Source organism: Mixophyes fleayi, chromosome 3, assembly GCF_038048845.1.
Source record: "Mixophyes fleayi isolate aMixFle1 chromosome 3, aMixFle1.hap1, whole genome shotgun sequence".
In the NCBI taxonomy this organism is placed as follows: Eukaryota; Metazoa; Chordata; class Amphibia; order Anura; family Limnodynastidae; genus Mixophyes; species Mixophyes fleayi.
Genome location: NC_134404.1, coordinates 180,395,810 through 180,417,244, shown reverse-complemented (window position 1 = coordinate 180,417,244; position 21,435 = coordinate 180,395,810). Strand labels below are relative to the sequence as shown.

Sequence of the window (21,435 nt, the reverse complement as noted above, 5' to 3'; positions counted from 1 at the left end):
TTTAAAGTAAATGTACTTTTAAACATATTGTAACTTTTAAATTGATTCTCAAATGCTAGAAGACAGACGCAAACCCTGGGTCTCCATCTTATACTTTATTTACTTGGAAATTTAGGTAAAGGCAAGTGTGACCTTGAAAAGATAATAATTGTTAAAATACTAGTAACTTAATGCAAATTTAGTTCTAAAAGATTTGTAAGTGCTTTGGTTGCAGCACTTCATGCACTAATGTGCCACTGATTAAATCTTACTGACAGCATTTGTATCTGCATTATATTATACATTATATTGACAAGTGTTCTTTAGACAAAGCTTCACAGTTTGATGAGTGCATGTTTTATATTTCAGATCATATCAGAAGAAATGCTGGGGAAATTATGAAACCTAACTATGGCTGTCAAGTCACTGTCCAGTCTGAGCAGGAAAAGCAGTTAATGAAACAGTTTCGGCGAGAAGAAAAACGGAATGCCAAGCGAGAAAAACGAGTAGGCGAGGATGGAGAGATTTCTGGAGAAGGACTAATAGGCTTTGATCCCAAGGAGCTGCGGATGCAAAGGTAATAAATGCCAAAAGCTGAAAAATGTTTCAGCTGTAATTGCTACTTTAATGTATCCTAATCATTTATTTTCTTTAAGTTCAGCTTTTGGAGATTACACGATTTCAACTTCAGGTCACGTTTTAGCACAAGTATAGAATTTTTTTTTCCGCTATGAAAACCTAATTTTCTAGGATAAGGAAGCAGTGATCTGCTTAATTAGAATCTGCTTGGTCGCTTCCATGCGGTTTAAAAATGCAGATTAAGGAGGTAAGCTATCTTCCTTAGGTGCTCTGTACACACCACTAGTTTAAGATTTATGAAGTCTGTACTAAATGCATTGAAACTATCTGTTTTTCCTCTCGAGATTAATGGGTGCTATTTTCTATGTTGTCATCTTGAAATATAGGGAAAAAAGGGAAAGCAAATAAGGCATGGCATTGCTGCAGTGGAGAAAAAAACCTCTAGCCTTGTTGGCTTTTTAAATATTGAGCCCATAAAACGTGTGATCTCTACATTGTTATGTGGCATAGAGTGAGGACAACAGCACTGTAAATAAGAACGTCTTCTGCAGTTATTGAGTTGCCAATGACTACAAATTGTGGCTATAATTTGCTGCAGTTGTTATTGGGTGTGTGTTGCTATGCACACTTGCTGACCTTTTTGTTTTAAAGCAGGTGAATTGCTAAATTGACTGTGACACTGACACTACACTGCTGCATAAACTTCCACCTCTTCCTTATGCTTTATCTTGTTAGGGTCACTCCAGAGACTTCTTTCTGGGCATACTATGCAGAAGTATATTTATTTATGTCTCCCTATCATTCACCAGTTTTATGTCTCATTGTTAATCTGTGAATCTCCTGTAGTCTATTGGTATAGCATCTAAAAATGAACCCATAATTAGTATTTGAATTCCATACTGCATTTTGTGCCTTTTCCTTTTTTTACCTGGTAAAATGTATTCTATTTTTTTTTTTAAAGAATTTTATTGAAATTTTCAAATACAGTGAAAAAAGCTAAATCAATGACCAGTCATTACACAAAGTAAACAAACTAAAGACGCAAGGCGAGCGTAGCTAGTTTAAACAATGCAAGAAAGAAGAAATTACCTTTTCATAAAAGTTATTCTCTTTTATCTTTAAATAGTGTGTAACTGCGAAGTATCAATTTATTATGGACCCAATATCCATTAAATGTGATATTTTTTTTTATTGCTGGCTGCACTGTGACACAGTGGGTAATTGCTGTGGTCATGACTTGGATTTGGATCAGGGCCCTATCTGTGTCTGGGTAGTATGTTCTCCCTGTGTTTGTGTGTTCCCTTAGGGTGATCCGTTTCCTTCTGCACTCAAAAATATAATGGAGCTGAGGTTAATTAGCTACCAGCAAAATGGACTCTAGTCTGTGGGGTAAATGTATCTAAAGGCGGTTACGTAAAACCGCAGATTCTATTTACTGCACATCAATTCCGACTTTGCGTGCAGCGTTCAGAAGTGTTGATGCTTGGTAAAATGCAATGCAGTTCTTTGGGAGTACTTTATTATGTACTTTGTATTCAATGCTGCAGGGAAGTTTATAATGATCTGTTTTAACTAGCATCTGCTTTAACTAAAATGTATTGTGCAAGGTTTGTTTTTATTTTTTATTTTATTTTTATTTACAGAGAACAGGCTCTTTCAAATGCTCGAACCATGCCAATTTTGGCTAGAGAGAGAGACTATGGTGAAAGAGTTCTATATCCGAATGTTTATGACTCCCATGCAGAAGCCATGAAAACCTCTGCATTTATTGGTGGTGCAAAGGTATTATATCAGTTGCTGTATCTTATCCTTTCTGCAATAATATAAAGTATCTAAGACTAATACAGTATTTTTCCCACGTTAGCTACTTCTACCCGAAGGTATTCAGAGAGAAAACAACAAAATGTATGAAGAAGTTAAGATCCCCGTCACTGAACCGCCTGTTGGTTTTGAAGATAAGCCAGTCCACATTAAAGATTTAGATGAGGTAAGTTAAGGAAATTTAGATTTTAGTGCCCTTTGTGACTCTCAAAACCATGGAAGTGTAAAAAAATGTGCCATATATCTGAAGATGTTGGTAGGTTGAAGAGTTAGCTATATTATACACTCTGTTCATGTACATTTTGTGTTTTATAAAAAAATGATTCCTTAAAAAATTAGAGTAGCTTTTGCATATAGGGAGGTTTAATTCCTATTGTATATCCGCATGGTGTAGTTTACCAACGATTAAAAAAAAAAAATTCCCGATCCGCATGCCTCACATACTCATGTTCTCATGAAACACATTTTACATGATTCACCTTCAGATATGTTCTCTTCATCTGTCAAAACCATTGGCTGAAAAGATTGTGACTCTGCACACTCCATAGAGATCTATGGACACTGTCTGTCATGAGTGTATACACACTGTAGATATCGTTCCATCATTGAATGACAATTTTAGTTCCGTTTAAAAATTAAATGAAACGATATGATTAGCTTGGGAATGATAATCGTTCATCATTGCATCGTACACACTCATGCGATAACGAGCCGAATGGTCATTTATTGTGTGATTGGCTTGATAATTGGCTGAAAACCCTCTAGTGTGTACCCAGCCTTACCTTTGCTATCCAACCAATTACCTGAAAGCTGAATTTAAACCAGTGCTTTACACCTTATTATTATACTAATATAATATTATTTGTTTTAGTTTGGTGTGTTTGTTTTTATCACTGCTATTGCACCACATAAAAGTTTTGCGCCATATTTTTTTTAATCAAGTTTCCTGGTAACATTTTTAACGGCTACCTTGGATTTAAATTAAAAATCAAAATTACCAAAATCTTGTTGTTTTTTTAAATTTAAATCAATATTAAATACGAATCCTATTGATAGAACAAAATTAAGAGTACTTTACTAATGAATAGTTCACAATTATGGCACTGCAGAGACCATGAGAAAAAAGAATTTTAATACCACAGTATTAATGCAAAATAATCTAATCTTAAAACATTAGGCATGACAAGTTAAATTCAAAACAAATCATTACTTAAAATTTCCCATAGGAATCAGCTAAAATTTATCTGCATTAAGTTGAGCTAATGAAAGAATAGATGTGTAGTTTTGATTAGCACTCGAATATATCCTTTATATCTAGAACCCAGACTCTTAGATGTAAATTGAATATTACACATAGCCTGCAAAATAATAGTTATAATGATTGCAATAAGTAATTCCAACCAAGAGTGTCAATCAAGAAATTGTAATTGGTGATCAAAGAGAAAGCACATCATATACTTAATTAAATAGGTAAACCATTTGGTTGAGAAGGTTGATTGTAATCCAGCTGGTTGTATTGACAGGATGCTCACACCGCTTTGTCAGGGGGCAAATTTTAAATTTATTATTGTATGTAATGTAACTGTAAAAGTAAAAATATTACTCCATCTCGCAGTGCATGATGAGATTTGGATCAACTGGATTTGAAAGATATATATATATATATATAACAAAAGGACATACAAGGCAGACAAAATAAATGTAGACCTGAAAATAAAGGGTATGGAGGACCCTGTTCATTCAAAAGTTTACATTCTCAGTTGAAGAGGGTACAGTTGAAACATGAGGAGCAAGTGTGGCTTAGAGTGGAGATTGGGACAGCTGTGAGGGTGTATTAGTTTGAATAGTATCATCAGGGAAAAGGTAAGTTTTACAAAAGAGATGGGTTTTTAGAGAAATTTCAAAGATTTGAAGGCTGTGGGAAAGTGTGATTGGGCGTGATAGGTAATTTCATAAGTGGTAAGCAGCACGGGAGAAGTCTTGTAGGTGAGATGTGATTACCAGAGATGAGACAAGGTGCAGGTCAGTGGTAGATATAAGAGGGCAGGAGGGAGAGTATTTTGATATGAGATTTGAGATGTATGAAGGGGTGGTGGTGTTGAGGGCTTTGTGGGTAAGAGTGAGTAATTTGAATTGGATTCTGGAGGACACAGGGAGCCAGTGTAGGGATTTGCAAAGTAGTGCAGCAGATGTGGAGCAGTGAGAGAGGAATACCAGTCTTTGATTGGATGGATTGAAGTGTGGATAAATGGGTGTCGGGAATGCCAGATATCAGGAGGTTGCAGTAGTTAAGACGGGAGATGATGAGAGAATGGATAAGCGTTCTAGTAGCATGTTAAGTAAGAAAAGGGTGTATTCTGGCTATGTTTTTAAGGTGGAATGGACAGGATGGAAGAGAGTCTGGATATGAGGAATAAAGCAGTGTGCCACCAAGGCAGCGAGCTTGGGAGACTGAGAAAATGATGGCGTTATTGGCAAAGAGGGAGATTTGAGGGAAGGTAGTGATTCTGGTAGGAGGGAAGATAATGAGGTCTGTTTTGGATATGTTGAGCATGAGGTAACATTGGGACATCCATGTGGAGATAGCTACAAAACAGTTGGTTACACAAGATAATACAGAAGGGGGAGGTCATGGGAAGAGATATATATTTGGGTGTCATCAGTGTAGAGGGTGGTACTGAAGGCAAAATGAGCGCTGAGTGCCTGAAAAGAAGAGGTGTACAATGAAAAAAGTAAAGGGCCAAGAACAGAGCCTTGTGGAACCCCAACAGATAGTGGGACTGGAGGGGAGGATGTGCCAGAGGTAGAAATGCTAAAGAAGCGGTTCGATAGGTAGAAGTGAGCCAGGAAAGAACTGTATCACGAATGCCAGTGTAGTGAAAGGTGTGTAGGAGAAGAGGGTGATCAATAGTGTTAAAAGCAGCAGAGAGGTCCTGGAAAATCAGTATGAATAAATATCCCTTTGGGGCATATTTACTATACTGCGGGCTTGAAAAATTGGTGATATTGCCTATAACAACCGATCAGATTCTAGCTGTCATTTATTTAGTCCACTCTACAAAATGATAACTAGAATCTGATTGGTTGCAGTTTAGTAAATATACCCCTTAGACCAGGGTTTCCCAAACCCAGTCCTCAGGACTCCCTAACAGTGCAGGTTTTCCATATCTCCTTGCTGGAGCACAGGTGTATTCATTAGAGACTGACACATTGTAACAGATCCACAGGTGGTCCTAATTATGTCACATGTGATCCGGAAAACCTACACTGTTAGGGAGCCCTGAGGACTGGGTTTGGGAAACCCTGTCTTAGACTCTTCAATAAATAGACCATCAATCACTTTTGTGAGAACAGTTTCCGTGGAATGTTTGGGATGGAAGCCTGATTGCAGAAAGTGAGGCAGGCATTTGTACACTAATCGCTCAAGTAGTTTGTAGGCAAAGTGAAGGAGAAATATAGGGAGGTAGTTGGAGAGAGAGGTTGGATTGAGAGAATGTTTCTTTAGAGTTGGTGAGATGAGTACAAGTTTAAAGGAGGATGGAAATGTGCCAGTTGAGACGGGTTGAAGAGGTGAGCTAGAGGTGGGCATGCAGTGGAGGAGAGAGAGCGAAGAAGTTGGGAGGGAATAGAGTTAAGGGGACAGGTTGTAGAGTGTGATAATGAGAAAAAGGTAGAATCTTCGTCTTCAGTCACTGGAGAGAATGAAATTGATGTACAGTGTTGTGGAATTAGTTGTGTTATATAAATATCTGGTTATGATGATGTTGAATTAAGGGTGGAATGGGGAGTGTAGTCGAAGGTGGATAGAGTGGGTGAAGTGTGTGGATTTTGGCATGAGGAAATATCTTGTTGATTGTGCCTTTGAAGTAGGTGGCAAAATCATGGGCTGTGAGGTAGGAAGTGGGAGGAAGTGCAGGTGGGCAGAGTAGTGAGTTAAAGGTGTCAAAGAGGCGACTTGTGTTAGAAAACTGGGTGGATGTTAGAGATTTGAAATTTTTTTGTTCGGCAATTGAAAGGGCAGTGCTGTAAAATGAAAAGATTAATTTATTGTGGAGAAAATCGGAATAGGAACGAGATTTCCTCCAGTGGAGCACTTTTGCAGGTAGCCGGTCAGTTTGGTGTGCCATGGTTGGGGTTTGGATAGTTGGATACTGTATGTGGTAGCTGGAGCTTCATTGTCTAGAGCTGAGCTGAGTGTTTTGTTCTAGAAACAGGCAGGGGCGGGCTGGCAACATGCAGCCCGGGGGGCGCACAGGCGACCGCATCACATGACACGCGATGCGGCCGCTCCATTGATGACGCGGCCGCATAGCGTGTCATGTGATGCAGCCGCCTGTGGCCGATGCCCCCCTGCCACCCGGCCCAGCCCGCCCCTGGAAAAGTTGACCTGATTAGAGCAGTATAATGCAGACATAGGAGAAAATAGTTGTTTTAGTGACGGTGAGGAGTGGATTGGGACAAGAGTACTTAGGCCAGGGTTTCCCAAACCCAGTCCTCAGGGCTACCTAACAGTGCAGGTTTTCCATATATTCTTGCTGGAGCACAGGTGTGTTCACTACTGACTGCCACATTGGAACAGATCCACGGGTGGAAACCCTGCCTTAGGCATTGTTGTATACGTGTGAATTTGGGTGCAGGCGGGAGGGAATGAGGTAAGGTGAGACTGAAGAAAAGGAGATTGTGGCCAGAGAATGAGAATGCTAAGATGGTGAACCAAGAGATGGAGCAGTAGCGGCAGAAGACAAGGTCAAGGGAGTGTCCATCACAGTGGGTTGGAGATGAGGTCGACTGGGAAAGACCAAAGAAGGAAATAAGTGAAAGAAGTTTAGTGGTAGAAGTGACAGTGGGATTATCAATGGGATTGTTGAAATCGCCTGTATGAGAGTAGGCAGGTCAAAGGATATGAAATAAGTGAGCCAGACCGTAAAGTTGAAATTGGAAACTGGACCAGGTGGACGATAAATAACAGCAACATGAAGTTGGGGAGAATAAAATATATGAATTGTGTGGACTCCAATGGAAGAGAATGAAAGTGAGGGTTCATAGGGTATGACTTGGAAGATGCAACTTGGAGAAGGTTCCAGCTCTACCGGAAAGGCGGCTGCTAAAGGTGAAGATCTCTACACTACTGTTCTAAAAGCTCATCCTGGTGGTCATAGGCCCTAACACTCTGACACTAAATCCCCTGTATCTCTCTCTCCTATGGGGGACTCTATCTCAGCCATACCCCCAGACCCAGAAACAGACAATGTGGTGGAGTAGACTTATTACCTTCTCCAAGTTGCATCTTCCAAGTCTACTCCACCACATTGTCTGTTTCTGGGTCTGGGGGTATGGCTGAGATAGAGTCCCCCATAGGAGAGAGAGATACAGGGGATTTAGTGTCAGAGTGTTAGGGCCTATGACCACCAGGATGAGCTTTTAGAACAGTAGTGTAGAGATCTTCACCTTTAGCAGCCGCCTTTCCGGTAGAGCTGGAACCGGGGGCGCTAGCCCAAACTGGAACGAGTGGTCAGATGCAGGCCGAGGTCGGAGGTACGTAGCAAAACAGCGAAGTCTAGAATACAAGCCAAAAGGTCAGGGTCACAGGCAAAAAACGAAGTCCAGAATACAAGCCAAACGGTCAGGGTCACAGGCAAGTTCCAAGGTACAAGCAAGGGTCACAACAGCAGGTCAGGCAAATTAGATATCCAAAAGCAGGTCAGCACATCACTGGAATGCTATAACTGGAAGGGAGGCTAAGCCCTCCCTGCCTTAAGTACTGAAGATAGCTAATCAGGGCCTTGCCCTGAAACCAGCGCCAGGCACTGCCTAATTAATAAATACAAAAGTTCATTAGCCCACAGTTTGTTTTACTTTACCGCGCACGTGCCCGGCTGCCCTCTATTGTCAGGACACGGCGCTGAGAGGCTTGTCATCCGACCGTTGCCCTAGCCGGAAGTGACGTCCCGGTTATCAAGGAGATGGCCAGGACGCCAGGCAGTGAAGAGAGCGAGCCGCGGTGGTGCTCGTAACACAGAGTAGGTGGGCCAAGTTTTAGTAATGTCAAGGAGGTTGATGGATTTAGACACGAATTGATCATGAATGGATGCAAGCTTGTTATAGACAGTTCTGGCATTCCATAGTGTAGGAGAAGGGAAGAGAGGGTATTGGAAATATGTGGATAAGGTTGGCGGCATTGCATGTACGGGGTGGATGGAAAGGTTTAGAATAGAGCAATGAGAGTGGGTACTGTACGGGGCCCAGAGATGTCACCAGCAGCCATGACAAGGAGCATGGTTAGGAAGATTACATGCAAGGAGAATTTGTGGGTGTGAGGTTTCTGTTTATGTAGGCTGGTGTGTGTGGTGAGTGCAGGAGACGAAACAGTTCATATGTGCAGATTAGTGAGGAGGGAAGTAGTGAAGGGTATAATAGGGGAGGGAGAAATGGAATGATGGAGAAAAAGGAGGAGATTGAAAATAAGTGTGGTGATAGTGAATCGGAGAGAGTATAAGATGAGTAGATACATGATGGAGAGATGTGAATGAATGTATATTAGCTGGGGTAGGTAATGAGAGAGTGGAAAGGAACATTTGATCCAAATGCTGCAGGGCAATGGAAGAGGTTGAAGGATATTTTACCGCCCCCTTGCAGGGGTTAATAGACTAGGCAGTTTCTGTAGCTCTGACATAGCGAAGTCCAGGATGCTGACAGTTCGGTGTAAAGGGTCCAGCAGCCAAACAGCGATGGTAACAGCAATCACAATTGAGCTCAGTAATCAGCTGAACAGATGATAAAGCAGCATTGACAGTTGAGGTCTGTGAGTTCCACAGCTGGACAGAGATGGTAGTTCAGTAGATCCTAAAAAAAAAACTTGATTTTAGGTATGAAATTGAACCTCAGCGTTGCTGCAACTTTGTGTGTGAGAATATGGAAAAGTGGGACTGTGGGCAAAGAGCTGAGCCAATGTAGATCTTACTGCCATCAGCATGCCTTGAGAAAAATATGCAAATTTGTGTAACAATTGTAGATATGCCTTTTCAGTTTTCTTAAAACCATATGGTAGAAATGTTAATAATTATAATGTTTCCTGTTCCATCAAAATATAGTTAATACATTCTCAGAAATCAGCCGTTCTTAGCTTTAAACCATCCTGGTTTGGTCTAGCAAATAGTTCCATCAGCTGTGTAGCATCTACCGAGAAGCAAGTACACTCTGCAAGTGCCACATAAGGTGTAACCATTAGATTTTAAAAACTGCTAATTAACTACGGTATTTAAAAACACATAAATACTTCACCCTTAGTGTAGCAACTGAATATTCCGCAAATAAAAATTGCACTTCAAGCACTTACATTTTGTTGCTAGCACATGCCTATAGGGCTGCATATCGTTGCTGCACCTGTATTCATATTACAGCTGCATGCTTAATGAATAATGCCTCTCTTGCTTTTGAAGTCCATTTTTTTTTCTGTCATCAACAAACTGAAAAGGATATATTTTCATGGAAGAGCTAACTTACCTAGGGTAGCATATTTATTTTTAAGCAAATGAAAATTAGTCTATGCAGGAATACGCCGTTATCAGTATGATAAAATATAGCATGGATTTTTTCTAAATATCACATAATCCTTCTGTCTTTGTCCATCAACACAGTCATAAGCTGGACAGAGACCATGTGACTACAGTGATAGCTTAGTAAATAATAAATCTTTGCCTTCCTGTAAATCAATATAATTAGAATTTTATAAAACGCTTACCTTTTGATGGATTGTGCATTTTCATGCTAACTACCTACTTTATGTAACTCTGTTTACTTTTGTTTAAAAAAAGAACAAAAAAAAAAAAAAACAACCTAAAAACAAAAGTACTCTCCTTCAACCTAGTGAATACTCACTCTAAAAAACCCTATAATTCATATGTATGTCTAAAGTACAGTTGTGTCTTCATTTGTGACTGGAACAACTAGCCTAGAAATGTGTTCTTCACTTTAAGGGTGGTTAAGCTTTGGAATTTCTTACCATAGGAGAATGGTGATGACAAATTCATTAACTGACCATCATGTATGGTAAAAATTAATAGAATTACTGTCTTACAAGAAATTATATCTAGCTATAATTAGTAGAGCACATTATGGGCTTTCTTGATTAATGGACTTATCAGTATATATTTTCTCCCTATAAGATTGGTTTGCAAGCTGCTTCTCTGGAAGTTTTGTTTTGCCTTTATTTGTATGAGCATTACTAGCTATGTAACTATGCCGCTTTCTGTGGAGTCTTAATACGTTGCGCAGTGCATTCACTACTTCGATAGGTACAGTATGGGATAGCAAGACATGCCGTCTATGCAGAGACAGAACTAGTGAGCTGTGGGCCCCGGTGCAGGGCAGCGGGGTGTACGGAACCTGGGCCCACAGCTCGCTAGTTCCATGTGCAGTGGGCCCCCACTATCTCTATTGGCCCCGGTGAAACGCACCTGCTGCACTAAAGCTAGTGCCGCCACTGCATCTATGTAATGAAGGGAGTAATAGCCACTGTTGTCTTTGTCCTGGTGATCTGAGCGTGTATTTGGCTAGATAGATTGTTCTTTTAAAACTTGGCAATAAATGTACTACACTACACTCTTCTCTGCTTACATTGTTCATTTGGGTTATTGTTCTACAAAGCAGCACTTGTTATATTCTAAGTTTCAGCTTATTGAGGAATTTAAAGAATGTGAAAAGCTTGAACCAATTTCTCCAAAATGTGCAGTCAAGTCCAGCAATTTTATAATGAACAATTTGTAAATCTCACGCACAATTTTAGGGATATTGTGATCGGTAGGTAACATAGCACCATTTGTAATAATGAACAACATATAATTGCCATAAATATGAAACATCATTAATCTCATAGTGCCTCTATCACAGCACCAGCCTCTATCACACTTACTGTGCTCACCTGTGGCCACATTACATGTTCCACACCAGTCTGTGGCCGCATTACACTTACAGTACCTCCATTAATATTTGTGCACAAGTCCTTTCCTTCAACTTACAAATACAATCTTTTAACATGCTGTGCTGTTACTGTGCCCATAGCAGGACTATAGAGAGAGTCCTTTCAATGAGTAGCTCTGGATAGCACCATAACAGCATATGCACTGAAGAGTCTGCAGTTGCTCCTAGCATGCTCCCACTATGGAGCGGTAGAAGGTAGCACATAAAAGGGAGATGCTCTGTTCCCCTCAGTACAGTTATTCAGCAGTCAGACATTGCATTTGTTATATTTTTATGAATCAGGGATTTCAGAATATATTTTTAATATTTTATAGAATTTTCAAGTGAAACGGTACAAAACAGAAAAGAGAATTAGGGGAACACAATGGGGAAGGGGGAAGGATGGTATTACAGTCGCATGAGTAGAACACCTCTAACAATAAAAAGTAAGATACTAGATGAAGAGGATTAATGTTTTGCAAGTCACAGTGGTGAGAGGTGCTTAGTGTAATACACATACCACTGGTGCAGCACAGGTGAGTAAGTAGCTGCTGGATTTAGCCATCATGAATTTAAGCTAAATGTTTGATTATTTAAAAGAATATATTATAGCATTGATTTTGAGGAAATAAAAATATTTTATTAGTATTTATTCCCTTTTGAGAATCAGGATGGTTTAACATCTTTAAGCATAAATTCATCCGCTGAAGTGGCATTAGTCAAAATACAGTGACTGCATTACAGTATGTCTTTATTGGGCCATGTAAGGCTTTCATCCTGTCTTGCTATCCATAATAATGCATTATTTTAAGTGATTGACAAGTGTTTCATTGGCTGCATTACGTTAGGTTCAGTTTGCATAAGTTAGGAAAAAAAAAAAAGCTTCAATCTTAAGAATCACTATCCCTGATAAATGGCTTGTGCTTTTTACCTAAAGTGGGTACTTGAGGTAGGATTTATTTCTTTGTTACATGCCATTTCCATTTCCTTTTAGTTACAGCGCATAATTAATGACCTAAATAAAAAGTGGATTTCTTTGCTTAATGCATAGGAATTATTGCAAAATCAATAAGCCCCTTTCTTTCAATAATGTTTTGTTGCTTTAATAATTTTACCAAGTAAGCAGGGTTGGGTGAAGTTAGACACATTAGTGCATAAATTACCATGTTTATACTATCCTTTGAAAAGCTTAGCAGTTAATATTACTGTAGTTCTATGGTCCTAATTTTCTTTTCGACGTGCATAAAGTTATTTTTATTTCTGCACTTACCCTGGGGATTTCTCATAATTAGCTGAGCCCTGCTCTAGACTTGTTTATTTTTGGATTTCTAGAACAATAATGCACAACCTTGCCCCTCTTCAATAGTGGGACAGAATAGCTTTAAATATGTAATATATAAAAAGAATCACTTTAATGTCGTCAGCAGCATTACCATAGGAATAAATCTTACTACTCTAGGAATTGTCTGTTACGTAAAACTGCAAGTCTTCTAGGAATTGCTTTTTGTTATTTTGCATCATCAGCGGCTGGATCAAAAGCCATTTAAGTGGAAAGTCTGTCATATTTATGTTTTAGTCATTTTAGTTTCAAATATTTTTTTATTGGCAAATCCACTGGTTTTCACATCTTTCTTTTTTTTTTTCTTTCTTAAAACATTTAAGCTTTAAAATGGAGATTTCTTGTAGTGTGTAATACATCTGTATGTTCAATTCAGAGTACCAGAAGGGGTGGAATAAAGAAAATTATTGCTGCTTTTAACTTATTTTTGGTCATACAAGCAGACTTGACCATTTTATTTATGTTATATTTTTTCTACATGCCTGTGTGATTTACTGTTTGATTAATTGGTTTGCAGTGTGCAGACCAAGTAAATTAAAGCAACAAGATATGATATTACCGCTTTGTTGGTGTCTGGATGATTCAGCCTGCCAAATAGGATATTTGGTTTGAAGGTGATTTTATCTAAAGCATATTTAAAAGTTAGCTCTTGCTTTTATAAGCTTGAGTTGCACTGCCTTCAGGAATCAAATGCTGTGCTAGCTTGGTATATGACCAGTTCACAGTCACTTTAACTGAATGCCACCTGCAGTCATTTTTCCTAGCTTTTTCCACAACACAATGGGGTCATGCTGAAATTCTTGGTTTCCCTGCCGTGTGGACTAAGAGAGCCTCAAGCAAAGCCTGTAGCACTACATGCTTGGGACTGTGAGATTGTACGGTTCATTGAAAAAGAAATGTAAAGGAATTGATCACAAACTCTTAAGTCCTGGCAAGCCCAGTTGGTGGCAAATAAATTGAACTCAAGGGCTGCTTCTGTTGACTCTTTTAATTTTCTGCTGGTATGACAGTGAATCCCAAATGCAAAGCTATGGCAGCAACTTGTTCTAAAAGAAGATAGTAAAATATATAGTGCAAGAAAGACTCCTGTTATGAAAGCATGGAATATGTTTGCCCCTTTTAATTATGAAATACATTCCAAAATGTATCTTTTTATTTAATAAACATTATTTATATAGCTCCTAGCTCCTTGGGTCCAGCTGTAGTGGTTTGCACATTAATGGGGTTTTCCCCCATCAGATGACTAATTTAATGACATTTTTTTGATTTAACTAAATACATTGGTTTGTCTTTCTGACTTTCTGTTTTTGTTTTGTAATTGAATATTTCTATCATGAGGGACATATGTTTTTTTTTGTTGCCCTCGGATACAACATAAATGAATAAATATACAAATCTGCCTGAATGCAAAAATACAGTGCTTAAAAGCACAGACATGAGCTAAAATTGATTACCAGTGCATTTAGGCTGTTTAATCACTGGTGTTGCATCTATTTAAAAATCACATGCAGTATACACACGGGTGATATGTGCTGGATGCGCCTGGACACAAATGCACGAGGCACAGCTTTTCCCATTCATTTCAATAATGTCTTCAATACGTAGAACTCCCATTGAAATAAATGGGATATAAAAATAAATGGAAAAAACTCTGCTAGTAAATAAGTATCCTTTAAAAAAATACAAATAAAGCGTTATACATCCTGGGCTGGTTCCCACTAAAACTGGGACAGTGAGCATCGTGCAAGACACTAGTAATTGGGTTTACATGGTCTGGGTTATTTAAATAATAAAAAACATAAAATATAAAAAACATAAAATATAGATATCAAGACCCGTACATTCAACAGAATTATAAATTAACATTTATTAATAAATATTAAATACTGAAGATAATAGAGTAGGGGGGCGAGTTTCTGCAGGACAACAAGTATTACATAGGGATGATGGTTAAAATAGGTCTGATGCCAGCAGGCTTGCCCTGGAGACCTATAGATCTTTGCATTATTTTTGTGAATATTTTTGTCACACATTGTATACTTTGATATTCTGTAATTCATGTTTCCTGTGATGTCTGTTCTATTTATTTGTTGTAATTAAAAAGATTAAAAATAAAAATAGGTCTGATGGTTTGGAGTATTAAAGGGAGATTCGATTGAAGTGGGCAAGATTGGAAGAGAACTGTGAGAATACAATTTTCCTCGGTTGTAAGTGGATAGCCATGGAGTCCAGGCCTTAGTAAATAGGTCTGGTCTGGTCTATTACGGAGGTAATATGTGATATTTTCCTTTAAGAGTTGACATACATGGGAAGGTCTGCTTTTATCCAATGATCTGCGATAATTGATTTTACTGCTGCTATTAGGCTATATCATTTATGCAAGGTGATTTACACAAGGAGTTTATGGGGCATATTCAATTGTTCGCGGTTTCCGCCACGGAAAAACTAATACCGGTATTACGGTAATAGCCGGATTTCAGCTTGCAGCTCCCTGAGCCGCGAGCTGAAATCCAGCGAGAAATGTACCGTAATAACGGTATTTACACGCACTATTACCGTAATGACTTTTGGCTGTGATGGCAACAATTGAATATGCCCCTAAAATTCTGTTCCTCTTGTCCCAAATTCTGGGGCAAGGCAACCATATACGGTAAAATGTTTCCTTGTGGCCACATTTTGTCCAATAGGCAGGGTCAAATTCCTGATACATGTTAAGCTTATCAATAGTATAGTACCACCTCTAATACAACTTGTATCAAGTCTCCTTAGAGTTGTTATTGAATTATGGTATCTTGTCTCTGATCTCCCAATAATCCTCATCAGGTAGGTTTTCAAGGTCAGATTCCCATTCATGTTCATGTGTTTGCTGCAATTCAAAACTATAATCTAAGAATTTTTTTTTTCTTTATCAGATATAAAGCAAAAAACTATTAAGGCAATGCAAACTGCTCCCTACCGCAGAATGCGAGTAACTCAAGTATCCCTTGGCTGCTCAGTAAACCCATGCCTGTCTCCAATGTGGGCAACCAGCCTTCTTAAAAGATGCATGAGAGTATGTACGTGTCAGTAAATGAATGTCATTTGAAGATTGAAAATACCGCTAATGCCTTAACCATATTGGAACACAACATTTATATATGTTTTTTGCCTATCTTTGCTGGAATTTTATGAAAAACTGATATATTTTTCTGAGGTAACATGGTGATGTTTTTTGCGTTTTACATATATTCTGTTGTAAAGGAATTCTCCATCATTTATGCAGTAGTTGTATGGACTATGTAGCAAGGACCCCATAGACAAGCGTAGCATTTTTTAGAGAGGGGTTTCCAATATTTCCTGAAATACTTTCTGTGTTAGATTGGATTATGATTATCCAATATTTCTTAAATAAATTTAATATAATTTTTTTTCGTTAATTTGGAGCAGATTCCATTTCCAGGCTTGTCTCAGGTTCTGAGTAGCCCAAGGCCAGTTACAGGATTATATAGCTCAGGAGGTAGTCACCCTTGATAATCCGCTGCCTGAGTTCTGAGCGTTTCTAGTCCCAGTTTTGGTACTGAGTTTCTGGATCCTTGGAGGTACTGAGTGTCTGGCTGGGGGTTCATGCGATCTGTCCCTGCGTTCAGGTTCCAGTCTACCAGGTCCAGATTCCAGTCGTTTATTTCAGTACGGAGTCCAGTCCAGCATTCCTCCTCCTTACATCTGCTATATAGAAATAGAGCACATCCTCCTTGAGCAAGACCTTCATCCGGCCTCCTAGTTTCCACATCATCCCTGCCACAGCTAGTACCAAAGGTCCCTAGACGGATTCCAGAATACCCTATTGCCGTGACCATTTTGTTGTACTGTTTTAATCGTCATTCTCTAATTTGTTTAATTTTTATTAATGTTCTTTCTAAAACATGGCTTTTAGAACTGTAGACAGGTGAGGGCTTACCAGTGATCGAAAAGTGGCAATATAAATTTCCTCTTCATGCAACTAATATTTCTTATATTGCATTGAAAATGTGTCTTTTATGATCCATATTATTACATGACCAGGAAACCTAATATAAATGGTTGGCAAATATAAAAAGACATCTTGTAATATTTACAAAGATTTGGAAAGATGTATGTAGAACTTTTCACCATGCTCAAGTTTCCACCAAAACCGAGCTTCTTATCTTTCCTCCTTATAGATCTTCATTCCATCCTGATCTCTCTATCACTGTCAACAACATCACCATCACATCTGTTCCCAACTCCGTTGCCTGGGCTTCACCCTAACCCTCTCAAGACCCTCCTCTTCTGCCTCCCCTCTCTGCCTTGCCTTACACTGGCTCCCCTTCCCCTACAGAATCCTTTCCAAACGTTTCATTCTTACATACAAGGCCCTCTCTCACTCCACTGTCCCATCTATCTCCAACCTTCTCTCCGTTCCCTGCGATCGGCCAATGATCATCACCTCTCATCCACACTGATAACCTCATCCCCCTTCAGGATCCAAGATTTCGCCTTGGTTGTTCCTCTCCAGTGGAACAACCTCCCACGCTCTAGCTGACTGTCCCCTAATCTGTGCACCTTCAGACAGCCATTTAAAACTTATTCATTCCTCAAAACCTACCAGTGATCCACCTAACCATCTCTCCTTGCTTGATCTCCTCACCTTTCTCTTCCCTGCCAGTTACTTGCGCTTTTGTGCTAGGTCCCCTCCACTGACTCCCCATTGTGCCTGCAGTCTGTTTGCCCTCCCATTAGGATGTAAGCTCTTATGAGTAGGGCCCTCTTGCCTCTACACCTATTCTTCTGCTCCAACTTCACTGTACTAGCTATGCTTGGAACTTTTGGAGTTCTGGTATTATTTTTGTATTATTTTGCACTGTTTTACCCTGTATGGTGCACTGTATGTATTCTGTACGGCGCTGTGTAAATCTTGTGGCACAGTATAAATAAATTATGTTGATGATGATAATAATAATACTAGCAAGTATTCTTCTGATTCTTACCTCTTCTTGACTACACAGCTAGCTTAACGTCTTTTAATCTAAAACTATAATACCAAGGTTCCTTCCTCATTTGCTGTTGACATTTCATTCCATTCATTCTAGATGTTTATGTTCCCATGCATTCTTTTACATATTGTTATATATTGAATTTAAAATTAATCTCTTTAGTTGATTACTCTTTCTTTAATTCACAACACAATTGGTATACTTTCTAAGGTATTAACCATTTTACATATCTTTTGTATTATCTGCAGAAAAACAAAGCTGTGTATTTTACTTGTAAGCCACTTGTAAGGCTAGGTACACACTGAAGAATTTTCCAACCGACATGTTATCTGAAATGATTGCATCTATGACTGAAAGTCCGATCAGTCTGACATTCATGCATACACACTGACACGATTTACTTTCAGATTTGTGCTCTTCATCTGGTCCTGCATCTGGTCCTCTAGTCTTCAGAGAATGACAGCACAATCTTTATTCATTCATTATTGACACACTGATTAAAGCCGCCTTGTTATAGCTATCCACATGTCCTATGGAATTTCTTTTATCTTCTGTGACTCTGAAACAAAACATTTTGTCTCAGAACGAACAAATGAATTATTTTTTCTACAGCACTCTACATTTATTCACTGGGACATTCATTGCTAGCATTGGCTGAAAAGAACACGACTCTGTAAGCTCTATAGAGCTCGTGATCAGGAATGCATACACACTACATGATCAGTCGCTGATTGGTCGCAAAATATTAAACAGTGCGACCAACCAAATGAGCCGTCAATCGACACTTTGGAACGACTTTCGACCATCGTGTCACTATACACACTAACCCGAATGGTCGTATGTCAACTGATTTGGACGAAAGTGCCCCAGTACGTACCTAGGCTAAGTAATATCACTAATAAAAGGATTAAAGGAAAAGGACCCAGGACTGGCTCTGAGGTTACTCTAGTGACAGCAACCCTCTGTCCCTTAACCAAACCTTTATACCTTTCACTGTCTTTGAGGCAAATCCACGGATTTTCAGTTTCTGAATTCATTTATTGTAGAATACCTTCGTTATGTCCACTAATCCACTCTGATCTATCAAAAACTTTTCAGGTATTTGTTTTCTAAATCCATGCTGCCTTTGATATTGTAATTTATTTGACTCTAAATAGTCAAAATAGTCAACATTTTTTTAAAAGTGATTCCATTACTTTCCCTAATATTGATGTGCGACTCACAGATCTATAGTTATAATATTTTTCCCTACTGCTTTTAAATGTAATATTTTTTCCTAATGCAAGGGGTTAAATGTTAGTACCAAGTGATATTTTGTTTTCCATTATTACAAATCTTTACGTGCTGGTAAATTGTTTTTTATCAAGACATGAATAGAGCTCCCATCCTACTTAATTTCATAAATGTGAAGGATATAATTCTTACATCAAAGACTTTTGCTTTCTAAGAATGTTCCTCCTCCATTTTCTCTAGAATGTCAACTCATTTGCTTTTATGCTACATAGGTAACTGTTTTCATGTATTTGTAATTTTGCTCACTGTATTAGTTTTGTGTTATCTGTATTTGTACAATTGAACGGTGCTACGTAATCTGTGGCAACCAATAAATAATTTCTGACCCTGATGGTCATTTAAATGAGAAGAAGTTATCATTGGGGGTGACTTTCATTTGGTGCCTTTGTTTTGTTATCTATATATAATTCTTCTATACTTCCCAACCAAATTGTTTTTCACTCATCCTTTAATTTAGAAAATTCAGGAAACGCACCTTATTAATGCTTGTCAACTACATACTCTTACATGATTTTAGATTTATTCTCCTCCGTACAAATCTAAATCAAGACTTGATTGTATTTAATTTCCCAGTTTCTTACCCCTGATATTTCCTGGCCCGTTGTATACATTCTAGATAATGTTGTTACTCTGCTTAATAATCCTGCTTTCCGTTCCTGATTCTTAGATTGTCTGGAAGTAGATTTTAATACATTAGTTTCAAACTAATGTTTCTCCCTGATGCTTCTCCTATAGTCCACTGGGAATACCATAAACCTGCATTTATCATGTGTAAAAAGCAGCATGTGCAGAAAATTACTTGTCTCAGATGTTTATATTTAGCTCCAACATCATTGGTTCAATCTCTCCCTAACTGGTTGCCTGAACAGTTAAAATCAGCTGGGCTTGACTAATGGAAGGATCATTCATGGAATATCTCCAAGTTTATTTTGCTATTGCCCTAAACATGGGTTAAGATAAAAAGTCACTATAATTTATTATCTTGTCCTTTTCTTGCTGCTCCCATTTAACATAATTCCACATTTCCATCTTTAGAGTAAGGAGTTTTGGCCTTTGTCAATCTTTGACACTTTTTATGTTATGATCAGTTGTTTGGCTTTTTTTGATTAAAAAAAATCAAATGCCCAATTCAAAACAGAACCACATACATTTTCTATTTTCTTTGTTTGCTTATATCATCGGGTACCTCTCCCCTTACTGTTTATTTTTAAAGACTGTGCTTATGGTTGTAGTTATTTTGGACTTCTTCAGCAATGTATACAAAGGAAGGCGGTCGAGCACCAGACCCTAAGTGTAGTTTTAGTTGGCATTCACAACACAAATGAATTTCCCATAGAAGGTATGTTTGTATGTCTGATTTTCCTTGTTCAAGGCACAGAAAATAGAGTCATAAATATTCAAATTTGTTTCCAAAGAAGATTAAAGTGCAAGGAAACCCACTATTGGAAATAAATGAACATATGCTTAAGCCGATATATCCAAGACAACTGAAGTGATTATGCTTGATATATGCTTGACAAAACGAACATGTTATTGGTCACATTCCATTCTTCTCAGTTGATATCTTTTTTGGGGTGAGACTTCTCTGTCCTGGCAGCGCTTTGCAGTTTTATCCTCTAACATAAATTTGCTGTACAGATTGGTATGAATTTGCTTTTTTGTTAGCACCCTTTTTAGTTATTAACTAATGTCTGTGTGTTGTTTGTTTAGGAATTACTCCACAACATTTATTATGTGGAACAGCAATGAACATTTTTTTATTTTTTTTATTAAAACCCAAATATATTATCAGTTCCACTACCAACATCCCTCATAAAATTCATATTATTTGTTAGGTATGACTAGTCCCTCATGAAACTATGGTGCGACTCTGTTATAAATATATTTCAGAATCGAGTCCCTCTGAATTCCTTCATATAATTTACCCACGACTGAAGTTATACTTGCTGAACTATATTTCCATGGTTCCATTTTTTGTTCCTTTTATAAAATTCAGTACCATATACTCAGTCCACCAACCTTGAGGCACTGACTGGTTATGTGGAAGTATATAAGTAGATTAGTGGTCTTTGAATTTCTTAATTTGGTTCCTTTAACACATATGGGTGGATCTCCTCACACTTAAGCCTGTTTAAGTGTAAAAACACCACCTCATTTGTTATACAAGTTACCTGTAACAGTGTGCATAGCTATTTTTACACAACCTATTTCCAAGTATTTTCCTCTTTTGTGAATACAGACTGAAAAAAACAATTTCAAAGATCAGCTTTCTCTTAATCATCTACAATTCAGTTGTCCATTTTTTATCGTTTAGTGGTCCAATAATATGAAGAATAGAAGTTTTGTTTTTCTTGCAGTTTATGTAATTCAAAAATATTTTTAGAATTAGTCTTGCTAGCTTTTGCAATCTGTGGTTTTTTGGTTTTTTTGAAGATTTTATTTTGGTTTTCAAACACAGCAATGCAAGCAATAACA

General features: G+C 38.2%; 1 protein-coding gene across 1 annotated transcript in view; it reads left to right on the top strand.

The window, feature by feature from the left end:
• ASCC3 (activating signal cointegrator 1 complex subunit 3) overlaps positions 1-21,435 on the top strand; it is a 605,262-nt gene that overhangs the window by 67,348 nt on the left and 516,479 nt on the right. The window contains exons 6-8 of the mRNA XM_075202837.1: positions 349-556; positions 2,202-2,340; positions 2,423-2,545. Of these exons, the coding sequence (XP_075058938.1) occupies positions 349-556; positions 2,202-2,340; positions 2,423-2,545 (470 nt within the window). The remainder of the gene's footprint in view (positions 1-348; positions 557-2,201; positions 2,341-2,422; positions 2,546-21,435) is intronic.